This window comes from Pezoporus wallicus, unplaced genomic scaffold (genome assembly GCF_028554395.1).
Source record: "Pezoporus wallicus isolate ANWC-B61680 ecotype Strahan unplaced genomic scaffold, APGP_CSIRO_Pwel_v1 contig_3048, whole genome shotgun sequence".
NCBI classification, from domain to species: Eukaryota; Metazoa; Chordata; class Aves; order Psittaciformes; family Psittacidae; genus Pezoporus; species Pezoporus wallicus.
In genome coordinates, this window is record NW_026636441.1 from 20,993 (window position 1) to 45,715 (window position 24,723).

Sequence of the window (24,723 nt, forward strand, 5' to 3'; positions counted from 1 at the left end):
ATAGTGACAGAAGAGAATGACACTGCAGATATTATAATTGTACATAAATCACTAACCAATCATTGTAACTGGGAGTGTACTACCTTGTAATTTTTGTGTATAAATATAATGGACGAAATCAGCATGGGATGTGCTTGATTTGTGGAAATTCCACCTAGCACCCACCCAGCGCTGCAATAAATAATGCCTGCTTCTTAATGATACATTGGTGTTAAGGAGTTTTATTCTCCCGACTTTTGGTGACACTCTCTGAGACAGCCATGGCTATGGGGTTACAGTGGCAGGGCTCTCTGAGACAGTCATTGCTGTGTCACCGAGCAGGAACGTGACAGAGCTCGAAAGAGTGACCACGCACTCCGCGGGACCATGCACCGGGGCGCAGCACCCAGCCGGGCGGCGACAGGCGGCCCATCCCGCCACACTCAAGATGTCGCCGCAGCCGTGCCTGCCCCGCCTCGCCGTGACGCGCGGCGTCAGCTGACGGTGGAGTCGCTGGCGGTGGCGGGCGTCGGTATTAAGGGTTGTTTGCCGTCGCTGTGTTAAGCCGCCGTCATGCCCTCGGAGAAGAGCTTCAAGCAGCGCCGCACCTTCGGTGAGCCCCCCCCCGGAAAGGGATGCGGCGGGGTCGGGTCGCTGACAGAGCCCGCCGGCTGCCCCTGTACCCTCTGGGCCTCGTCGCTCGGAGGCGGCCGGCGGGGCAGGCTGGTGGCGGCTGCTGCCCTGGCTGCAGGATGGAGGGATAGGCGAAGCGGGGAGGGGACAGGTCTGAGTAGGAGCTTATGAGATCTCCGAGCAGCCCAGGCTGGGGCCGGCTTCTGCTGACAGCGGGGCTCAGCGGCCGGAGCGGGCCCGGCCTCCCTGCTCCGATCACCGGCGTCGTCGTGCCGCTCCGCCGAGGGCTGCGCGGGTATCCCTGGTGCTGGGGTGGAAGGGGAGTCACAGCCCTGCTCAGCACTGAGATGGAAACACACCCCGGGCCTGCCTCCGCGCGCCGATAAGACGGGCGAGCCTGAGAGCTTGTGCTAGGGTTCTGTTTCGGGTGTCCGGGGGTGATGAGTGAGGTGTGGAGGTGGACACAGAGCTGTGTCAGGGTGAGCTCTGCGTTGGGAGAAGGGTTTGGGATGGGGAGATGGCCTCTTCACATCATCCATTATCGACTGCAAAATTCCCAGGAGCTTTAAGTTGTGTGCCAGGAGTTGGGCCTGCCCGTCCTTCCCGATGTGTCTGCTCAGCATCCAGCCTCATCTGTGCTATTAAGAGGATAATTAAGCTCCACTTGAAGTTTGGTATTTGGCGTGGGGTGAGGAATTCTCTACCCGGGGAGCCATGAGTGGACCGAGATGTATGCCTTCTGTCTCCATTTAGTTATTGAAAACTATCAAGGCATTGAAAAGAGCTGTGTAATGATGGCTAGGGAAATGAGATTAGTCCCTTTCTAGAAGGAACAGCCTTGACAGAGCGGTGCCAACACTTCTTTCTATGCTTAGGATGGGACCAAAGCAATCAAAGAGCTTGGTATCTGTTCATGTGTGTCATTGAGGTAGGCTGAAATGCTCCGAGGATAACAAGAACTGGCAGCGTAACCTATTTCTGCGTGAACTATAAAATCCCATATGTAAAATAGAGTTGATGGAAGTAATTGATCCAGATTTTCTGTTCCTTCTGTTTTTGGGTTAAAGTCACGCAGCTTAAGGGAGCTTTCCGGTGTGCTCACCCTTTGCCATAAGCCATTCTCTGCACTGAAAGAGAGAGAATTTTGATCTAACAAAGTCTTTGTTTAAGCTGCCCCTTTTCTTGGAGTCTTCCAAAACTATTGTTGACCCCATCGCCTGTCAACAGCCTCTATTGCAGGTATTAAATTCAGCTAGGATGGTAGCCAAGCAGTTGCCACTGCAATTAATATCATCAGAGAACAGTGTTTATCTGTAGCTGACTGAAGCCTGATTTTGAGCATGCCATATACAATAATCTCAATGACTTGTCCGGTTTATGTTCCTGCTATTCCAGGGAGTTCTGTTGAATAACACTGCAGTGAACAAAGCTGTTTCGGTTGCAAAGTTAATCAAACCCTGTGCTTTCTAGGTTGATGGTTGGTCTCATTCCTCCCTGTATCTCTTGTGTTTCTGGTTGATCTTCGAAAGTATTTTAATTAGCTAGTAATCTCTGCCTCTGCCCTTGGTGTGTTAATGCTGGTCTGTAAGAGCGTGGCTTGCCCTGTGGGATGTGAAGCAGAATGGCTTTCAGGTTCTCAGTCCTGCAGTCAGGTGAAGGCTTTGCATGCTCCTTGCCTTAGTTCAGCTTGATTCATCTCCAGCTCAAAACTGTGATTCACGGGAGTTGCATATCCTTAACCAGGCTTGTAAAAAGGCACATGGATGTATTTCATGCACCCAAATTTAATATAGACTAATGGAGAGCTGAGTGATGTTACTGCTGAGCAACGGGACAGGTAATGTGTCCTGTGCATTAGCATACCAGCAGCGGGTTGGGCTGATGGGTGCTGATCTAAGCTCTTCCTCTCCTATGAGAAGCACTTTTCCCTAGCTGAGTGTCTGTTAAAACTGTGATGCAACATTAAATCTCCTCTCTGAGAGGTGTTTATAAGATGGAGATGACCTGGAAAGCCCTGACCCTCTGAAAAGGACTGGTGAGGTTAAAATTGAGTTTGCTGAATCTGAAAGTAGGCAGGGTATAAGCAGATGACTTTAAAAGCAACTGCACCTATTTATTTTGCCTGGGACATGTACTTTAGCCTGGTTTATAATATCTGTGCTATTAATATTTATGCCTGAGAGGCAAACTTTATCCTGAAAACTGGCACAGGGAGTAATGCAATGTCTAGGTACAGAAGAACCTACCAATGGCTTCTGCAACAATGGGTGCAGCATAATCAAAACAGAAAACTGTAATTTGGTAATACCAGAACGCACAGGGTAAGATGATGCTGCCAGGCTTTGGCTTGTTTCAGCTCTCACATAATTGTTTACTATTTCCTCTTCTGGGATCTCATAGAAATTGTACAGAATACTTAGTCATTCACTTGGGCGGTGTAATTTGGTGCCATAAATTTGAGATTAAATGTTTACTTTAGTGGGCAGAAAATGAGGGGTGTGTGGGGAGGAAGCTGTCTCCTTCAATGCTTTCTAGGATTCCCAGGTAGTGTGCATGTACTACTTGTCACGGGTTTAAGAGCAAAGTGTCATCAGTCACAGGAGAGGTTTTACTTGTGACAGTGCTGTTCCATTTGAAAACTTCTTTTCCTGAATTTGCTTTTGCTAACATGCAGTCTTCAGTGGTGGAGCAATAAGGTAATAACAGCATTAAGTGTGGATTTTTGAACAGACTTTTCATAAATCTCTTACAGAGCAAAGAGTGGAAGATGTAAAGCTGATTCGAGAGCAGCACCCAACTAAAATACCGGTAAGTCTGGTTCTTTTCATTTTTCACTTCAATTTCCAGTCTCATATTCCTTTTAGTAGTCAGAAACATGTGAAAGTGCTGTCCTGATGAGACCAGATGAAAGTTTGGCTGCTCAGGGTCGCTAAGCCTGGATTTCAGAAACAATCTAAAATGAGTAGCCAGCAGTTGGTGTAGCAGAGCAAGGTGCTAGCTGGGACTGGAGGAAGTGGGGTTTCCTGTGTATTGTAGTTGTGTATTGTAACTTAAAGAAAACTATACCCTGGCTTGGTTCTGAGATTCCCTTGAGTGTTCAGCTCTCCTCATCTCAGTGTTTTTCTTCTCCAATAGAAGAGTCTGCAGGGGCTAACCAAGGAGAATGCACAGAAATGTAGAGACAGATCCACCTTTTATCACCAATCTGTGCTGAGACAGTGTTGTGGTTTAAACCCTAGCCAGACAACTTGTGCACTCACTCCCAGTGAGTGGTGCCAGGCTGAGAGCAATCGAGGCCCGCCCCCCCCTCCCCCCCCGGGGCTCTCCCCTTCCCCGCTCCCAGAGGAAGGGGGAGGAGAATGGAAAGAGTGCAACTCCTACGGGTTAAGACAAGAACAGTCCAGCAACCAATGTACAACACAAATCACCACTGCTACTACCAACGACAACAATGATAAGAGAAAATAACAAGGGAAGAGAATACGATACCACCCTCCAAGAAACGAGTCCCACCCGGAAGCCTGTGTCCTTCCGGGTAACTCCCAGTTACCCCCCCCCCCCCCCTCGGGCATGATGTGCTGTGGTATGGAATACCTCTTTGGCTAGCCTGGGTCAGGCAGCCCATCTCTGCTTCCTCACAGCTTCCCCTCCTCCCTGGCAGAGCATGAGCCTCACAAAGTCCTTGGTCAGGGTAAACATCGCTTAGCAACAACCGAAAACATCAACTTCACCAACACTGTTCCCAGGCTGGAAGTCAAAACACAGCACTGCACCAGCTACCAAGAAGGAGAAACATTACTGCTACTGCTGAACCCAGGACAGACAGAAATGTTTGTCTTCTGGGAAATGGGCTTGTGCTTGAGGGCCCAGAATGCTGCTTGGCTATTAAACCCCTTACCTTGAAGAGATCAGCCCTCACCTTCTTATTCTTCAGCTGGTCATCTCCAAATGCTGCCTGAATATTTGTTTTCATTTACTTATGGCACCCTAGAGGTTACAAATGCAAAGTAAAGCATCCTAGGAAGCAAAATGCATGGATCATGTTCTATTGATGATGAGTTCTTTGCAGCTGGTGGGCTTTTTGTGATGGCTGTCACTGCAGTAAGCAATAAATACATATTCCTGGAACAGGGGTGGTCATAGGAGATCTTGGGGGATGGAAGAGAGAACTGTATTGGATGTATCAGCCTTTGGTACTCAGTGATGAGAGCAGATGATCCCTGTGAGTGGAAATTTGTAAGCGGCGAGGAGAAGCAGACAGGCCAACCCAATATGGGTGATAAGCAAACTTCTACTTTATTTGTGACGCAGTTCACTTATATAGGAGTGGTATTCAGCCACTCCTCGTATTCACAACAGTACTGGTTAGACCCACACAGCTTCCTCCACATTCTCCTCCCATGTCCGGTTTCCGGTTACCTGTGGGGGCCACCCCCTGCCTTGCTCGCACAGTCCTCCAGGGCTCTATGGTCCTGCTCTTAGAGTCATTCTGCAACAGAAATTCTGCTGTGAGCAGATTGCTTGCAAACTGTCTGCACTTCCAGTACAACTTCATTAACAAAGCAGCTGTTGCTTCCATGTTGGATAGAAACCGAAAGGTTTTCAGCTTCTGTTCAGCTTTAAAATGTTTCATCTCAAATCTGCTGCTGCTGTTTTACTGTGCTGTTGGGCATGGGAACAAGTTCTATTTTACAGCAGAGGGTTTTTTTTTTTTACTTTTCTGGAATGTAGTTTTCCCAAAAGGCCCTTTCCTAACAAATCCTGTTTCCTGACCAAAGATTGCTTTTATAGAATCATAGAACAGTTAGGGTTGGAAAGGACATTAAGATCATCTACTTCCAACACCCCTGCCATGGGCAGGGACATCATACACTAAACCATGTCACCCAAGACTCTGTCCAACCTGGTCTTGAACACTGCCAGGGATGGAGCATTCACAACTTCCTTGGGCAACCTATTCCAGTGCCTCACCATGCTCACAGTAAAGAACTTCTTCCTTATATCTAATCTAAACTTCCCCTGTTTAAGTTTGAACCCATTACCTCTTGTCCTGTCACTACAGTCCCTAATGAAGAGTCCCTCCCCAGCATCCTTATAGGCCCCCTTCAGATACTGGAAGGCTGCTATGAGGTCTCCACGCAGCCTTCTCTCCTCCAGGCTGAAGAGTGATTCGGAGAAAACTCCAGGAACAAACTTGCCAACAAAGTTTTCAAGCTGACAAGCAGGTATTCTTTATTGCGGCACCGAGAGACACGGGGGATAGCTCCTCCTAATGTGTGTCACCCCAATTGCCACACAAGCCGTCCTTTTATAGCCACTGGGCATACATACATAGTCATGAGGCTACGTATGGATTACATCATTTTCCAGAAAGCTCCCCACATGCGTACAGAATTGTGGTGGTGGTCTCTGAGGGTTGTTTACTTCTTCCAACAATCTTCATCACTTCTGGCAGCCTTTGAAGCATGCGCAGTAGATGCTCATACCAGTTTAATTGGTTCGTTAGCACCAGAGACATAATAATCCTCCTATTCTCCTACTTATCAGTTAGTTTAACTGTAGCCCATCCTGGACACCTGCGGATCCCAGATACTCCTTATCCTGTGTCCTGTTCTTCTAGACTGTTTTTCTTAAACTATGTCACAACTATAACGATTTATATTGTGAGAATTCTCAGTATGTTCTCTAGCTGTACTCTATTTTTTTTCTCTATGTATCATGCACCTCAGTAATTTTCCATTCCTACTGTTACAAAGCCATCAAACTTATCATTACTTAAATCTAATTCTAAAGGTTTCTATATTTCATTTTGTGATTTTGTGCCCCCTTGTTTCAAGTTCCCCTCTTTTTCTGTCCTTTTGCAAATTCTTTTGCAACATTTTGTTTATTACCATTACCGTCAAAATTCTTTTTGAAATAATTTATCATTTCTACTTGGTGCTTAATTTCATTCCTTTTCCAATCATAGACTGTTTGCAACACCAGAGGGAAAATTGTATCATACCACAAGTAATCAATATTACAATAATTAACATCAATATTCCTGCAACCAGTTGCCTCAACCAGGAGAGATTGGGTAACCATGAAGTTAACTTTTTCCATATTCCTTCAAAACCCCAGGAGGTGTCATCCCTGGCCATTTCATGAAATATCTTAGTTTGTTTCCAAATTTCCTCAAGATCTGTTTCGATTCTGCCACTTCGGTCTATATAGGAACAACAACTTTCATTGATTATGGAAGAAACCCCTCCTTGTCATGCCAGTAACATGTCTAGAGCTATTCAGTTTTGTAATACCACTTTAGACAGGCTGGTTATCTCTTCTTGTTCTGCCTGAATTATATCAATGGTTTTACTTTCCATTTCCTCTATGGTTGCTGAGATATTTACAATTGCCTTCTCTAATTCACTTACTCCCAAAGATGGAATTAGCCCTCTTACAAAACTATGAAATGCTCTATGCCGTTCGGTAATAGGGTTAAACCCTCGCTTAATCCGTTTAGCAAAACTTCTAATCCAGGTCCCAGAAGGATATCTGTCGATAATAGTAAAATTGGGTATTACAGCACCTAAGGTGCATGCCCCCTTCCAGCTGGGGGTAGAGTCTTATAAGCATTTTTTCCACATAACCAATACCATCCTTTTTAGGAATGGGCCACCACTGAACTATGATACCATGCAATTTGAATGGTGACCTACATCTATGGTATTTAAGCAAGATTTCTTACCCTGGTTCCTGGTGTAATATATCTTTGTGTGCAGGTGTAATATTTATTACCTGGATTAGGATTAACTATGCCAAATTTTAACCTTTCCTTCAAATACAGATTGCTAGTGTTCACCCACAAATTTGTCCATGAGACAGTGTTAGGAATTGGAACTCCAATTAATGGGAGATCCAGGCTTTCTCCTGATTTAGGCAACTGTGCACACACCCAACAGTCACTACTATTAAAACATTAGTAACATTCTGCACTCATTTCAGATATAAATTCTGGTCCCAAGATTGTGCACCAGTTATCATATGAGTCCAAATTATGACCGATGTAATTTCATACATAAGGGTCCTGAAGGCTTGATCCGCCATGTCTTCTCTGGCTCTGGTGCTTTCTTTATTCTTGAATAATGTATCCAAGCAGGTCATTCCTTTATCTTCACTGCTGTAAAGGTGGTCAGTAATATCTGGTATGGTCCGCTCCACTTCTCCTGTAGAGACTCTCCTGAAAAATTCTTAACATAAACCCAGTCTCCATGTCTGAAAGGGTGAATCGGATAATCCAAACCTCTTGCTCTTGTCCCTACTATTCTCTTATTTATCTCCTCCAATTGTTTTCTCAGATTGATCAGAAACTGTTGGAGATAGCCTTCTCCCACTTCCTGAAGACTTTCTCCTTTAAACTGGGACTGATATGGTCTTCCATACAAAATCTCAAATGGACTGACCTCTTCTTTCGACCGAGGTTTAGTTCGAATTCTTAATAGAGCCAGTGGTAACGCCTGGTGCCAATATAAATTCATTTCCTGACATATTTTGCTAATCTGTTGTTTAATCAGATGGTTCATCTTTTCTACTTGCCCACTGGCCTGAGGCCTATATGGAACATGTAGTTGCCAATCAATTTCAATTTTTTTGCTAATTTCTTGTGACAATTTTGCACTAAAGTGTGAACCTTAGTCTGAGGAAATTGCCTCTGGTACTCCAAAACCAGGTATTATTTCATTTAATAATGTTTTAATCACCTGTCTTGCATTATTTGTCCTACAAGGGAATGCTTCTGGCCAGCCTGAAAAATTAACCATTAACACCAAAAAATATGGATAACCCCCTTTTCTTGGTAATTCAGAAAAATCTGTTTGCCACTGCTGTCCCGGAAAACTTCCTCTCCCAATTGTCCCAATTTGATTTCTGTTTTCAGTTTTAGGATTATTCTTAAGACATCATTAATTGAACTGTGGTGTATAGATTCCTTCCTACAATTTGTTTGTCTAAATATTTATACAAAGAGTTGCTACCCCAATGAGTTTTATTATGTTCTAACTGACATTGTTTTGTTCCTGAACTAACTTCCAGAGTTAGTTATAGGGGATTACAATTCACCCATCAGGTATTTGAGCCCAATCCTCTTTATTTTCCTGTCCCTTTAGATCCTAAATCAATTTTCTATCCTCTTTTGAATACCTAGGTTTAGATTTATCAATTGTTAGTTTGCTGTCAGGGATTAAGGACATGATTTGGGATTGTTCAGCTGCTTGTTTGGCTTCAGAATCAGCCAAATTATTTCCAATTTCCTGATCAGAGTCACCTTGTTGATGTCCTTTACAGTACATAATAGCTACTTCTTCAGGTAGCTGAACAGCTTCCAGTAATTGTAGAATTTCTGTAGCATATTTAATCTGTTTCCCTTGTGTGTACAAAAGTCCTCATTCTTACCAGATAGCACCATGTGCATGTACCACACCAAATTCATATTTAGAATCAGTCCAAATATTTATCCTTTTATCTTTAGCCAATTCCAGGGTTCTCATTAATGCTATTATTTCTGCCTTCTGGGCAGAGGTGTTTGCAGGTAAAGGTTTAGCTTCTATTACCTCTGAAGTGATGGTAACGGCATATCCTGCCTTTCGTTTACCCTTTTTCCTGAAGCTACTACCATCAGTAAACCAAGAATCAGCGTCTTCCAGAGGTTTGTCTTTCAAGTCTGGTCGGCTCAAATATACAGTCTCTATGGTGGTCAAACAGTCGTGTGTTAGGGGTTCTGTCGATTGTTCCTGCAAAAAAGATGCTGGATTCACAACGTTAGTGATCACAATTCTGTATCACCCTGTTCTACAATGGTGGCCTGGTATTTTAAAAAACTTGAAGGAGATAACCAGTGGGCTCCTTTCTGTTCCAGGACTGCTGATACTACATGGGACACTAGCACAGTAATCTTTTGTCCCAAGGTGAATTTGCGAGCCTCTTCAATATTCATGACGACTGCTGCCACAGCCCTTAGGCATCTGGGCCATCCTTTGCTCGCTTCATCCAGCTGTTTTGAAAAATACACCACTGCCCTTCTGTATGATCCTAGTTTCTGAGCAAGGACCCCCAAGGATATTCCTTGTTTTTCATAGTAATATAGCCAAAACGGTTTAGCCACATCCGGAAGTCCCAGAGCTGGAGCTCTCATTACCTCTAAATTTCTAAAAGCCTCCTCTGCTTTATCAGTCCAGTCCAAAGAGGGAAGGTTTCCCTTCAACAGTTCATACAGTGGTCTTACCAGAACACCATAATCATGGATCCAAAGTCTGCACCATCCTGTCATTCCCAGGAATGCCCGGAGGTCCTTGACGGTTGATGGCCATGTAGTCTGGCAAATGGCTTCTTTTCTGGCAGTTCCAAGTTCTCTCTGTCCTCCTGTTATTTCATATCCTAGGTAGGAAACTCGGGTTTGGATTAGCTGGGCCTTTTGTCTGGATAGTCGATAACCATTCAGTCCTAGAAAGTTTAATAATTCCACTGTCCACTAGACACATTCTTCCTTTGTTTCTGTAGCATTTAACAGGTCATCCATATATTGTAACAGAGTCCCTGTCCGAGCAGGTGGCTTTCATGATTTTAATTCTCATGCTAACTGATTTCCAAAAATTGATGGACTGTTTTAAAACCCTTGAGGTAATACTGTCCAAGTTAATTGAGTTTTTTTACCTGTGTCAAGATTTTCTCATTTGAAAACAAATAATTTTGGCTTTCTTTGGCCAGTGGTAAGCAAAAGAAAGTGTCCTTTAAATCCAGGATGGCAAACCATTTCTGATTATTATTCAATATTTAGTCAATAAATCATACGAATTAGCTACTACTGGACAAATATCCTCTGCAATTTTGTTGATTACCCTGATATCGTGAACCAATCTGCACCTTTTTCCATCATATTTCTTTACTGTCCAGATAGGAGTATTATATTCCAATTCACATTCAATTAATAATCTATATTTTAAAATTTATCAATGATTTTTTTTTATTCCCTTTGATCTTCTGATTTTAAGGGATACTGTTTTATTCTAATTGGGCAGGCCCCCCTTTTTTATTTCCACTTTAACAGGCAAAGTATTTTTTTGCCTTACCTGGAACTTCAGACGCCCATACTCCCACATATACCTGATTAAGGATTTCTTCTATTTCAGGGAGGTCCTCCTTTTCGCTTTTCTGTTGAATTAAAGATAAACTCAAAACTGCAATTAATTGATTGTTTTTAACTCTAAATTCCATTTTGCCTTCTTTAAATGTTGCTTCTCACCCTAATAAAGATTGTAGAGAATTTGGCATGCATAAAAATTTATGCATTCCTATTTGTTTTCCCAATTTGTACTTTAAAGGTTTCAGAAAGAATGCTTTTTTTTTTTCCCCAGGCTTTTTCTTGGTGGCCAGTAGCTCCCATATCTGTAACAAATTCTTTTCTCTCTGATTTAACACCAAATAAGTTGCTCCTGTATCCACTAAAATTCCTAAAATTCCCCTTTATTTCCTCTAGTCTGTAGTTTTAATCTAATCAGTGGATCTGCTAGGGTAGATTCCCCATGTCCCTGTCAGTCTAGTTCCAATTCAGTCACCGGAGCCACCCCATGGCACTGCCCCCTCCCCCCCCCAGGGCAGTCTCACTTCCAACGTCCAAACACCCCATAGCACGCACACCGATCTGGTTCCGAAGAAGAGCCCACTCCCCCAACCTCTGCCCGTCATCCCTCCTCCCACGCTCAAACACAGGAGCTTCGCGAGCTCCCCCCCCTTTCCCCATTGGTTTTCCCTTTTTTTTTTCCTCACAGCTGCTCACCCTGCTGTGCAGGAGCTGCAGATGCCTGCCTCTGCAACAGCACTTCTGGTTTAACCCCTTCTTAACTCTGAATGTGAATGTGCCACTTGTTGCCAGTGACAGCAATCTCTTCCTCCTTATCGATATCTGATAGGACAGATGCTCTCAGAGGTACCTGTGATACATGATTTTCCAACCTATCTTCCTGATTACTGTTTTTTAACTTTAAACATCTTTCCCCAATATCACAGGCTGAACAACATCTCTCCAGCTTAACTTTCAGTTTTTGCCTGTCCTTTTCCAAAGCCAAAATTAAGGGATCTGGCGGAACTATAGTAATTTTGCATTCAGTCTGTCACTCCGGGTGGTTTCTTAAATTATCAGTCTCACATTCACACACACACATACACAAACGGGATCACACAGACACACTCCACACAGTTACAACACTTGAGACAGAGACTAAAATTCAACCAAACACACAACAGTTAATAACACAGTTATAACATTGTCGTGGTTTAAACACAGTCAGGTAATTCGTTCGCTCACTTCCTCCCCCTTTCTTGCCCTCCCCCTGCTCTTGGAGGGATGGAGAGGAGAATTGAAAAGAATGCAACTCCCACGGGTTGAGATAAGAACAGTTTAGTAACTAAGGTATAACACAGATCACTACTGCTACCACCAATGATAATAATGATAAAGGAAATAACAAGGGAAGAGAATACAACACCTCAGCACCAGCTGACCGATAACTCGCCCCCCTCAGCCCGACCAAGCTCTGCCCGATACCTCCTCCAACCCTGCAGTCTCCCAGCCCTTCCGGCTAACTCCCAGTTACCTCCTGGGCATGACGTGCTGTGGTATGGAATACCTCTTTGGTCAGTTTGGGTCAGGTGTCCTGTCTCTGCTTCCTCCTGGCTTCCCCTCCTCCCTGGCAGAGCATGAGGCTCACAAAGTCCTTGGCCAAACCAAAACATCCTTGTTATCAGCTCTGTTCCCGAGCCGAAAGTCAGAACACTGCACTACACCAGCTACCAAGGAGGAGAAAAATGACTGCTACTGCTGAACCCAGGACAAACATCCTGTCACCAGTACCAAAATCAGAAGACCAAAATCATTACTGTAACAAGCCACAAAATATTGTAACATTAATGGGGGGGGTCCTTGACCCCTTTATAGTTGACCAGCCTGTCAGTGTCCCAAGAAGGACGAGACCCTTGTGCCCGACCAGCCTGTCTGCGTCCCACTGTGGGACGTACTGGAGAGCCCACTGTATCGGAGGGTGATTCGACTAACCTATTCAGGGACCCACGCTGACAGCATCACTGAATCAAATCCCTTATGGGCTGTTGATAGCACACTGGACACAAAACCATTTCCACAAGACACCCCCTGAGTCTTGTAGGACTCAAACCACAAGATGCCCCCTGCTTAGTTACAACATCCTGTCACTGATACCAAAATCACAAGACCAATATCCTTAATGTAACAAGCCACAAAATAAATACCAGCAAGATCCAAAACCATTTCCACAAGACACCCCCTGCATCTTTCAGGACCCAAACCTCAAGAAGCCCCCTGCTTCTTATGGGTGTATGCCAGTAAAATACAAAACCTTTTCTACAAGACACCCTCTGCGTCTTGCAGGACCCAAACCACAGGATGCCCCCTGCTTCTTGTGGGTGTATACCAAACAGAGGCTAGCAGCCGGGTATACGCCTTTACCTACGAGATTTCCTCTCTCGATTTACGGAAGGCTTCCAAACCATGCGTACGCTTACCAATTTACCAAACCGAGATGCCCCCTGCACCTTACAAACTATATAAAAGAAAAGAATACCTTTTATGAGATGATCTTTGTCTGCTCCCGCAGTGATCCAAATGAGTTGAGGGGTCCCTCCTGGAAAAATTCCTGAGGGCCCTAGGGAGCCCTGTTCTCAGCGGGTCCGGCAGCCAAGCAGAGAGGGTCCCATCTGGGGTGCCAAATTGATTCGGAGAAAACTCCATGAACAAACTTGCCAACAAAGTTTTCAAGCTGACAAGCAGGTATTCTTTATTGCGGCGCCGGGAGACACGGGGGATAGCTCCTCCTAACATGTGTCTCCCCATTGCCACACAAGCCGTCCTTTTATAGCCACTGGGCATACATACATAGTCATGAGGCTACGTATGGATTACATCATTTTCCAGAAAGTTCCCCGCATGTGTACAGAATTGTGGTGGTGGTCTCTGAGGGTCGTTTACTTCTTCCAACAATCTTCATCACTTCTGGCAGCCTTTGAAGCACATGCAGTAGATGCTCATATCAGTTTAATTGGTTCATTAGCACCAGAGACATAATAATCCTCCTATCCTCCTACTTATCAGTTAGTTTAACTGTAGCCCATCCCGGACACCTGCAGTTCCCGGATACTCCCTATCCTGTGTCCTGTTCTTCTAGACTGTTTTTTCTTAAAACTATGTCAGCTATAACGATTTATCTTGTGAGAATTCTCAGTATGTTCTCTAGCTGTACTCTATTTTTTTCTCTATGTATCATGCACCTCAGTAATTTTCCATTGCTACTGTTACAAAGCCATCAAGCTTAACATTACTTAAAACTAATTCTAAAGGTTTCTATATTCCATTTTGTGATTTTGTGCCCCCTTGTTTCAACAGCCCCAGCTTTCTCAGCCTATCTTCATACGGGAGGTGCTCCAGTCCCCTGATCATCCTCGTGGCCCTTCTCTGGACTTGTTCCAACAATTCCATGTCCTTTTTATGTTGAGGACACCAAAACTGTACACAATACTCCAAGCGAGGTCTCACGAGGGCAGAGTAAAGGGGCAGGATCACCTCCTTCAACCATCTGCTCATGCTTTTACACCCACCTTTCACAGATCACTGTAGTCCCCAAGCTCTGTGATCACAGATGTAAAGCCACTGGATTATAGCAAAGCTCTCATTTTAAGTCAGCCACAGATATACTACTAGCAAAAATTCAAAGGGACCTATACAACTTGGTGAAGATACAGTGATGCAAACTCCCAGTGATGGCAGAGGCCTGCTGGGATACTTGGAGGCTTGCTGGAGTTGCCTGTCTGTGTCCTAGCTTTGAGATAAAATGGCAGTGTCACGCTAGCTGGTAAATCCCTCCCATGCTGTCAATATCCTTCATTTTGCTGTTGGAAATATTATCTATTGGTTATGGTCTGCTTTTTTAAAAATAATGGTGTGGGTTTTTTTTTCCAGAATTAGCCAGCAATTATTTATACTGCTGTAAGGAAGTCTTTCTCCGAAATAATTAAATTGGCTTGCTATCTCTTAATCTGTGCAGATTCTGAATATCAACACAGCCAGGCCCTGTAAGCATGGAAATGATCCAAGCGGATGATGTCACGTTGCTACCGTTGCTTTAGAAACAACAAACCCCACATGGATGTGGAAGCAGGAGTGCACAAATTCTGAGATCATTTCTTAAAAGCAGGAGCTACATACAGTTGCTGGGCAGGGTGCTGCTTAAATTGGCAAATCTGCAACTTCCTTGTGAATTTGGTATTTACTACTTAGCAATCTTGATGGAATTAGTGGTTCCTAAGCGTGCTGTCTTGAGATTAAGGAGGAGAAAGTTCTTTCCTTTGAGGTTTTATAGTCTTCAAAAGTAGCTTTCTCTCATGCATTCGAGTTACAGTGGGAGGTGAATGGAATCACATACTAATCTGGAGGTGTAGTTCTTAGAAAGAGAAGTCTGTAAAGTGGTGAAATTCTAGTGAAAACTGCTTGAATTTGCAGACTTCTGTAGCAGCCCAAGCTCCTAATCAGCCATTGTAATGTGCTAGAGTGAAGTGTGCTTTATCTTTTTCTTGGGTGAATGGGGAAAGAACAAGAAAGATAGAATGAAGGATAGCTTGTTATAGAATGAACCTTTTGCTTATAACTAAGTGACCTGGACCCCAGGTAGACTCTATAATAGTGATAAGGAAGAGAACCCTTCAGTTAATGTTTAGGGAAACCAGTTAGAACCAACTAAGGAGCTGGCAAACGGACAAGACTGGCCAACTCCAAAGTTCAGCCAAAGGACCAAGTGATGAAGAGGAAGATGATGAAGAAATGTCCACCAGGAGTCCCAAAGACCACTACCACATTCTTGTGTGCATGCGGGAGGAATTTTCTAGAAGAGTGATGTCATGTATAAGTAGTTTTATGAATATGCATGTAATGGAAAGAATATATATGTTTGATGATGATATAATCATGGCTTGTTTTGTGCTTGAGTGAGACACTCTTGGAGGAGCTATCTCCTGTGTTTCCTGGTGCCGCAATAAAGAATACATGCTTGTCAACTTAAACTTTGTTGGTGAGTTCTTAGCGTTTTTCTACAAATCATGGGTTTCCTTGTTGCTGGGCAATTCAATGCTAGATTAAATGATTCCAGCAAATTAACTGCAGTTCTAAAACTGCACTGAAGCTGTGAATGTGTGCTGCTAAATCCCTGTTTGTTCCCCCTTTGAGCAGTGACTCTTGTGAACAGAACAAGAGGAGCACATGAAGACAATAGTAATTGTTTCTTTTCAGATGTGAGAGGCTGCATTCACAAATTAGGGGAAATGGAGTTTAGTATAAATGCTCATACTTTGTTGTGTTTAGAATGGAGGGGGGAGATGAAGGCACCAGGCACGGTTTCTGCCTTTCACATATTCTGCTCCTTTCTTTTTGTGTTTTTCCTTAGGTGATCATTGAAAGGTACAAGGGAGAGAAGCAGCTTCCAGTTTTGGATAAGACCAAATTCCTGGTGCCAGATCATGTCAACATGAGCGAGCTAATCAAAATTATCAGGTAGTATGCTGTGATTTCAGTGTAAGTTGCATCAGCCTAAGACTATGTTTCTTTCTTAATTCTCCACCTGGTGTATGCATTTGGGAACTCTTTAAATAGAAAATTCATCTAATGGGCCCTTGGTATCATCATTAGGATGAATCGGTACTTTTCCTTTGGCTTTTCAGGAAACAAACCCCAAACCTCTGAAAATTGCTGAGCTGTTAGTCTGCTTTCAAGAGAAATAACTGTCTCCCTGAGACATAGGAGAGAGTCTGGGTCTGTGAATCCCCATCTAACAGTGGTGCCTCCAGCTCAGTGCTTCAGTCCTTCCTGCTTGGCTATTTTAGTCTGCCTTCTTGGTGTTCCACTTGGGAGTCCCTCTCTGGAGTTCCTGCCTCTTCCCACCCACTGGAGGGGGAGTGCGAGCTCACAGCCAGAGCTCTGAGCTATTGCTCAGGGTAGATGTTGGCACCCTTTGATCCTGAAATGAGGTTTCCCTCAATGATGATGTTGAGGCCTGAAGAAACACCCCTTCAGACTAGTGTCTTTGTCCCGGCTGTTTGCACAGACTGTGGCTTGAGGACTGCTCAACTCTGGTGCTGCAGCTTTGCTTACAAGAGCAGGAAAAATAGCCATGGAGTGGAAGTTGTGTGGTCAAAATTTCTGCTAGAAGTGCATTTCTCCTGGTTTAGAAGGAATAGTCGTTGATTAGTAAAAGTTCTGAAGTGGTAAACTTGAATGTTAGCAACAAACCAGAGTTTGCTTTTTGTTGGTCATGGTGTAGCAGGGAGCTGGTTCCTGGAGGCCATAAGCTGTAAAAACTGAGACTTGTCCAGGTTGTTCAAACAATCCCCTGTCTCTAAGGCTTGTACAGAAACTGTCTGTTGCGAACAAATCCCAGCTCTTACACGAGCAAGAAAATGAGATAGGGTTTTGGAAGCAGGATCTAGATTTCTCAAGTCTTCCAGAATTTCTCATAAATATTAAAGGCCCTGGGCAAAAAGGTTAACAGCAAGCTGAAGGATATTTCCCACCTTTTTGCTTTGGCTTTGTTGTCAATAGATAACTCCGTACCAGCTGGACTTGGTCTTCTGCCAGCCCCTCTTGTGCATAGCAAGGCCTGTCTTTCCCAGCCCTCAGGTAGCTGCTGCCTTTTCCAAGCCTGGTGTCTTTGGGGTAATGAGAGATTGGGTTTCAAAGGGTCCCTTTCCAGGGCTGTGTCTGGAAGGCTAAATAAAGCCTTTTTCCCAGCTGCTGCTGCCCCTCGGCAGCGAGCAGAAGTGACAGGAAGCTCTTTTGATATGTTGTTCTTTCCTTCTTTCTTTGGTTGCACCTCCACATAGAATCATAGGATGGTTAGGGTTGGAAAGAGTTGTGGTCAGTGGCTCAGTGTCCAGTTGGAGACCAGTAACGAGTGGTGTCCCTCAGGGATCGGTGTTGGGACCAGTCTTGTTTAACATCTGCATCGCTGACATGGACAGTGGGATTGAGTGCGCCCTTAGCAAGTTTGCTGATGACACCAAGCTGTGTGATTCGGACGATACGCTGGAGGGAAGGAATGCCATCCAGAGGGACCTTGACACTCTTGTGAGGTGGGCTGATGCCAGCCTTATGAAGTTTAACCATGCCAAGTGCAAGGTCCTACACCTGGGTCGGAGCAATCCCAGGCACAGCTACAGGTTGGGCAGAGAAGATATTCAAAGCAGCCCTGTGGAGAAGGACATGGGGGTGGTGGTCGATGAGAAAATGAACATGAGCCAGCTTCAGTGTGTGCTCGCAGCCCAGAAAGCCAACCGTATCCTGGGCTGCATCAAAAGGAGCATGACCAGCAGGTCGAAGGAGGTGATCCTGCCCCTCTACTCTGCTCTTGTGAGACCTCACCTGGAGTGTTGTGTACAGTTCTGGTGTCCTCAACATAAAAAGGACATAGAACTGTTGGAATAAGTCCAGAGGAGGGCCATGAGGATGATCAGAGGGTTGGAGCACCTCCCTTATGAATACAGGCTGAGAAAGTTGGGGCTGTTCAGCCTGGAGAAGGCTGCATGGAGACCTCATAGCAACCTTCCAGTATCTGAAGGGGACCTATGAGGATGCTGGGGAGGGACTCTTCATTAGGGACTGTACTGGTAGGACAAGGAGTAACAGATTCAAACTTAGGGGACGTTTAGATTAGATATAAGAAGTTCTTTACTGTAAGGGTGCTGAGGCACTGGAATGGTTTGCCTAGGGAGGTTGTGAATGCTCCATCCCTGGCAGTGTTCAAGGCCAGGTTGGATGAAGCCTTGGGTGAGATGGTTTAGTGTGAGGTGTCCCTGCCCATGTCAGGGGTGTTGGAACTAGATGATCATAAGGTCCTTTCCAACACTGTTTTATGATTCTATGATTTAATGAGCTAAGGTGTGAGCCCAAGGACCTGCAGGCCCTGGTTGTACCAGGATCACCTTGGCTTCTCCTTTTCCCTTCAGTTTAGAAGCCTTGTCAAGTGGAGCTTTTCTAGAGGAATAAGGGCTTCTGCCAGTGGATATGTCTGACTGGGCTGAGTAGTTGAACTTAGTAGAACTTTGAGGTGGGAAGCAAATGCCTTCTCCAGTGGCAGGGCTGCTTTGTGTGGGGTCATCTTACTGCTGCCAGTGGTGGAGGACTTTGCTTTGCCATCTGTTGTAAAGCCTTTATGAAGTGTGTGGAAATGCCAAGTCATCACTGTCACACTCCTTCCTCCTCTGCTCCCCTAACCTCTCCCTCACAGGCGACGCCTGCAGCTGAACTCCAACCAGGCGTTCTTCCTCCTGGTGAATGGACACAGCATGGTGAGTGTTTCCACACCCATATCCGAGGTGTACAAGAGCGAGAAGGATGAGGATGGATTCCTGTACATGGTGTATGCCTCTCAGGAGACTTTTGGAGTGTAGTCTTCCGTCTAAGACATGCAAGTGGTTTCTAGCCTAGCATTCTGGTTTACCCTTGGCTGTCACCCCCACTCTTCCCCAGGAAAAGAAACAGATGTCACCTATGCTCTCAGTACCTTAGCACAGTCTTGCTTTAGCAGGTGTCTCATCTTACTTTGCTTTGTTTGTGACAAACAGTATAGATGAGCGCCTCCAGCTTTGAAACCTGCTGTAATATTCCACACAGGCACATTTACATTTCTGGACTTTATGAATGGAACCCGATTGTGCATGTGACCATTGCAAATAAAGGGACACTTGATTGACTTTTAACAAGCAAACAGGCACCAGGGAGTACCTAAAGTGTTCTGTGACAGTTTTATAGAAAATATCCCTGATTCCTTAAAGCTTTCTTTTTTTTAAATAATGGGAAGGCTTCTTATGCAAATATGTTTTAATGTTCCAGAGTGGAGCTTTGTCTTCTGCAGCTCAGTCAGACTCGTGTCAGTGCTGCAGTGATTAAAGGCGAGCGCTTGAGGTGAGCTGGGAGAGTCCAACTCTTTTTGTCTCTGTTTTTTGTGGCACCTCAAATGTAGGAACGGTGTCAGTTTCTGAAATACTCATACCAAACACCACAGCTTTATTGTAGGTTTAGGAAGTGTTTAAATGTAAAATACATACATGGACAGGTAACATTGAAATAAACTCCAGTCTGTTATGAATTTCCAATTCCTGTGTGTTCAGTGAAACACCATTCATATGAGCTTGCTTCCTAAAGATTTCCCCCCCCCCAGCACGGAGGTTTGCCCCTTCCGTTGCTCAGCAAAGCCTGTCAGGAGGAGTCAGTGGAGGGACCTGCTAGCAGCACTGGGGCTGCTGGGATGTGTGTGGCCAGCCATGGAGCAGGCCAGAGCTGGCTGAGATGAGCAGCACCTGTCTTCGCTCCTTCTGTCGGCAGGGCTGGCATGTTCAAGCCCTCCAATGGCTTTGTTGTACCCCTCCTGTTGTACCTAGCACTAAACTCGGACCTGCCACTGGAATTACCAGCCCATGCTGCTTAACCAGTCTGGCACTTGTTTTGGGTCAGGGAGAATGGCTTTTGGAAGCAGCTCAGCCCCAGGAGCTGCTGTCCAGAGATGAGCAAATAATTTTTGCCATCACTGATGTTTCCTGCCACTTGCATGGGATTGGGAAGATCCTGGTATTAGGCCTGTCCTGAGCAGGGAAGCAGCCTGTGCAGAGAAACAGTATGGCGTAGGACCTGTGTTTCTCCTCTAGAGTTGCTGTCAAGTGAAGCGTAGCAGGATGAGATTACTCATGTATATTATGTGTCTGTGAACTAACTGCAACTGTTACTGGATGCTAATTTATTATAATGGGGGAAAAAAGAAGCAATACTACTACTGCACCTCAGCACTCTAGCTCAGCAAGGTGTACACTTTGTACTACCTACACATCTCTGCACGCATTGCCCTCACAAGGCTGACGGACTTGGGATTTTTTATTGTTCTTTGTGTTTGTACTCCAATGTAAACTTTTAAATGCAGCTTGTTCTATGTTTAGTTTTGTTCGTGTAAGGAATTGTTTAACTCATAACTGACAACCATACTTGTAATTACATGATTGATACTCCTGTACAAATTTTGCTTTTTTAAACTTAATACAGTGCCAATACAGATGGATTACATCCCAACAGCTCGTGTGGTTATTTCTAGACAGCTTACTTAGGGTACAGGACCTGCTGGTGCTGATCACTGAGCCCAGGGTGTGCCTGCATATCTCCATTTTGCTGTTCCTGCTTGACCTACCTCTCCCTCATGGCTTCAGAATCCTTATGCTCTCACAAGTGGGACTCTGCTCCTCTGGAATGAGCCCAGGCACCAGCCACAGAAGGTTTAAGGACACAGCAAGGTGGCAATTCCTCTTGCTCACCCCCAACCCATACCTTGCTCTGCAGTCAGCACATGAGGGCTGATGTGAGGTGGCTGAGTGGAGCCCAGAGGCTCAGCTGCCACCTTCTTACAGAACAGGGGCCAAAGCTTCCCTGCTTGTCCCCCCATGATGTTGCCATGGGTAGGCACCAGAGTTGGGCCACAGATACTCTTGGTAACAAATCCTTTCAGAGCAGCTTGGCTTCCTTGGCTCAGCTGGGAACGGAGCATTTGCAAGCACAAGTCTGTGCTTCACAACCAGATGTCTATGGGTGGAGAGACAGCAGCAGCAATTAAAGGAATCAAAAAGAAAAGCCCCTGGTAAGTGCCAGGCAGGAGAAGCCCTCACACAGATGAAGCCCCTTTAAACAAACCAACCCCCCCCCCCCCCCCCCAAGCAAAACAAAAAATACAAAGGGATTCTGTTTAACTCTTTATTTTCCATACATTAAATTTACTCAGATAAAAACATTCTAAAAATGTACAATTTTACTTTTAACAAAGTATAATAAAACATAAAAATCCCAATACCAGAATACCTGACATTTACAATTCAAAATCAAATTAGCTGAATATTAAATATTTCCAAAACTATTTAAAATATTTATAAAGTTACATGCGCAATTTGTAATACTAGAATTGACCGAAGTAAAAGAAATGGCTCAAATGTAACAGGAGTTTCTTTCATTCCTAGTGGAAAGTTATGTTCAAGAGAAGCTGTTAAACTGCACTTGCAAACACACAAGATTTGCTTTCTGCTTCAGTACCAACATGGTTCTTCCTTATGTTAGGAAAAATGGAAGGGAGCAAAGGGGTAGTTCCAAGGGTTTGGTACAGGAGGTGTCATTGGGCTGTGGCCTCACCCACCCAACATATTTCTGGGCCTCTTGAAGTGCTCAGTCACAGATTTCTCTGTCCACATCCTTATCATTTAACAGCATTCCAGACTAAAAACCAGGTAGTGGACCAATGCTCTGGGGGTTCAGATGACGTCAGGTTTATTTTGGGGAGGAGCGTTGCTCTGAATGCCACCAGGCCCCGTTTCATTTCCAAGTACCCTCTCACCCTGCAGCTTGCCAGCCAGGAATAGCACAGAATGGAACTGGGGCAATGGTAAAGGCCTAGCATTAGACTGTTATTTTTGGAAGTCTAGCACTTACTTAAATTGCCAAGATTTACTGACTATGGTATGAAAAGGTTTCACATAAAGGGGAGTGCAATATGCTGTTTGAAGAAGTCTCATGGAACTCTGATCCATACCCCGCTTGCTAAAACAAGGCTTCCTTCTTTGCCCTCCTGCTGTTCAGTGGCAAGCCTAGCCTATTTATTAACGCTTAACTTGCAGACTGCCAGTGCAAGGAGGAGCTTGCTGGAAATTCCATCCTATTTAAAATCTTTCCATCACCAACACTCCCAAATGGAAACCGCTTCTGAGAATGCACTGCACATCACTCACTCCCTTGAGCACTAACTTCTCTGTGCCCCTGCAGGAGAGGACTCAGGAGTCCCTTCCACCTTATATTTAAAAATCACTTCTATTCCACAGTGAAATCCATTTTGAGAATTAATTCTTTTGATACTTCTAGGACACAGACAGGAATAAATAGCTTTACTTGAAATCCCCATCTCTCAATGTATAAAAATAGGCTTTAAGAACTGGTTCTTTCAGCCAGTAAAGCTGGAACTACAATTCTAAAACAAGCTGCCTTGCTTTTTTTGGTTAAAAAGATGGATTTGTGCCTTTAAAAACAGATGTAAAGATTATTTTATGGTACTAAAGTACTCTGTTCAGACTTACCAACTTGGGATGTTCTTGGTAATTTAAAGTGGACAGCATTTGCTCACAGATCTGGAGCCTCAGCTCACTGGGTGTAGGGAAGGCTTGGGAATTGCTGTTAGCTCATCAAACACTTGTGCTGATTTAAGGTACTCGAGACCTCTGAAGTTGAACTTACTCTAAACCCAGACTCCACCATTTAAAACTGTTCCCTAAAAGTACACAGAAGCCAGTTTAAGAAACATCAGCCTTAACTTTACACAAAGGAAACTATCCCAAAGAAAGCTCGGAAGAAAGGAATGAAACAGTTTGCTGAACAGAAATTCAGTTTTACAGTCCTTTTGTTACAGTTTTGAGACTGTGAGAAATATTAGTCAAGACACTGAGCCCAGCCTTAGGCATTAAATCAAAATACAACTGGTACAGAAATTAGTGTTAATTTTTTTTGCTGTTGATTTTTGCTATTTTGAGAGGGATTGTAACACTTGCATGTGTTTTGAAATACAGTTTACTTAAATACAATTCAGTTTTAAAATATTGTTTAAAAGAAGTGAATCCACCCCCCCCAATAAAATAAGGTTTAGCTTTCAGCACATGTTCCAGGCCACTGGAGAGACCCTCCAAGCTGTAAAGAGTAAACATCACCACTGAAAACTGCATGTTTCCTTAGCGTAACACAGTATGACAGATTGTTCCTACCGTTGTCTCAAGCTCATTAAGGCAAAGTAAATTGCATTGTCAGTTTTCGTCACTTCAGTGTTGTAGGTCTGAAGGTTGGTTGTTAGAATTCAGGGAACCTCCTCTATGACGGGCAGAGCGAAGGAAGAATCTCCACAGTGCATGCAGTATTGCAGGACGTGAGCTGGGCTGGGGATACACAAATCTTTCTTCTTCATTGCATAGGAATAAAAATTAATCTTCTTTTTTTGTTTGTTTTAAAACTGAATGTTAGGCAAATTTAGATTTGGGTTTCCATGAAGCCAAATCCACTACAAGCCACAGATCACTACCTGGACTGAGCTTGGTTCCTGGCCATTTCATGTTGCTGTGCCTCTCCAGCAACGCTCCTTATTCCTGCTCACCTCCCTGGTGAGGCTGACAACCTCTCTCTGAGAACACAGGACTGAAGAATGGCCCAGAACATTTCTTTCCTATGAACACGGTCCAGAAAGGTCTCAGCTGTCAAGCTAGTGTGTCACCCCCTCACATGAATGTTTCACTGCTAAGGCCCCTCAGGGCAGCTCTACAAACTTCTCCGATACAACTTCCCTTGCTTCCAAGCAAAATCGGCTGCACCACTACAAATACTCTTCGTCCTGGTGTGGTTTAAATGGGTGTAAGAAATATCTCCAAGTATAAACAAGGCTTCAGACTTTCAAGGTGTCTTCTCAATTACAGTAAGCAAATGTTGCTATGATGTCAGATGTTTTAAAGAGAAGGCCTCGCCCATCTAATGCCATCAGATTCCCTGGGTGAACCATGAGGATTAGTACCTTCTTTTAACCAGACAGGACCAAACTGTTTCAAATTAGCAGTTCAAGATTTGTTTGGCTTCCTCTCAAGTCCTAATTTAGATTTGTCACCCACAAATGATGTTCACTAAGTGGTTAGCACCAAAGCTAGTCATCTACAATCTATTGCAACGGAGGCTGACGAGTAATCCTCCAAAGTCTTGATAATAATGAAGTTTACTACCTTTTACATGTTTGACTTCTACCACTTCTGAATCCTGTAGCAAAAGCTTCAGGGTAGGAGTCAAGGGGGTATTTTTTATATAAAGTAAAGCAAAAGCTTACAAACTCTGCTGCCAGAGGGTTTTGTTGTTGTTTTTTTTTCCTTTTAGGATGGTTTAAAATTCATTTACAAAAGCAGAATAATAAGGTTTCTGTGAAAGAGACCTATGTACAGTAAGAGGATACAAAGGTTTTGTGT

General features: G+C 44.2%; 1 protein-coding gene across 5 annotated transcripts in view; it reads left to right on the forward strand.

Annotated features, from left to right (window-relative positions):
• Positions 1–451: 451 nt before the first annotated feature.
• Positions 452–24,723, forward strand: part of LOC130594435 (microtubule-associated proteins 1A/1B light chain 3B) — a 38,422-nt gene continuing 14,150 nt past the window's right edge. Inside the window, exons 1-5 of one of the 5 annotated variants that reach the window (XM_057400316.1) lie at positions 454–592; positions 3,365–3,420; positions 16,110–16,216; positions 18,945–19,005; positions 23,744–24,704. In XM_057400316.1, the coding sequence (XP_057256299.1) occupies positions 553–592; positions 3,365–3,420; positions 16,110–16,216; positions 18,945–19,005; positions 23,744–23,884 (405 nt within the window). In that variant the 5' untranslated portion in view covers positions 454–552 and the 3' untranslated portion in view covers positions 23,885–24,704. Of the gene's footprint in view, positions 593–3,364; positions 3,421–16,109; positions 16,217–18,944; positions 19,503–23,743; positions 24,705–24,723 lie in introns of those variants that run through there. The other 4 variants (XM_057400315.1, XM_057400320.1, XM_057400319.1 and 1 more) reach the window with 4 other exon arrangements.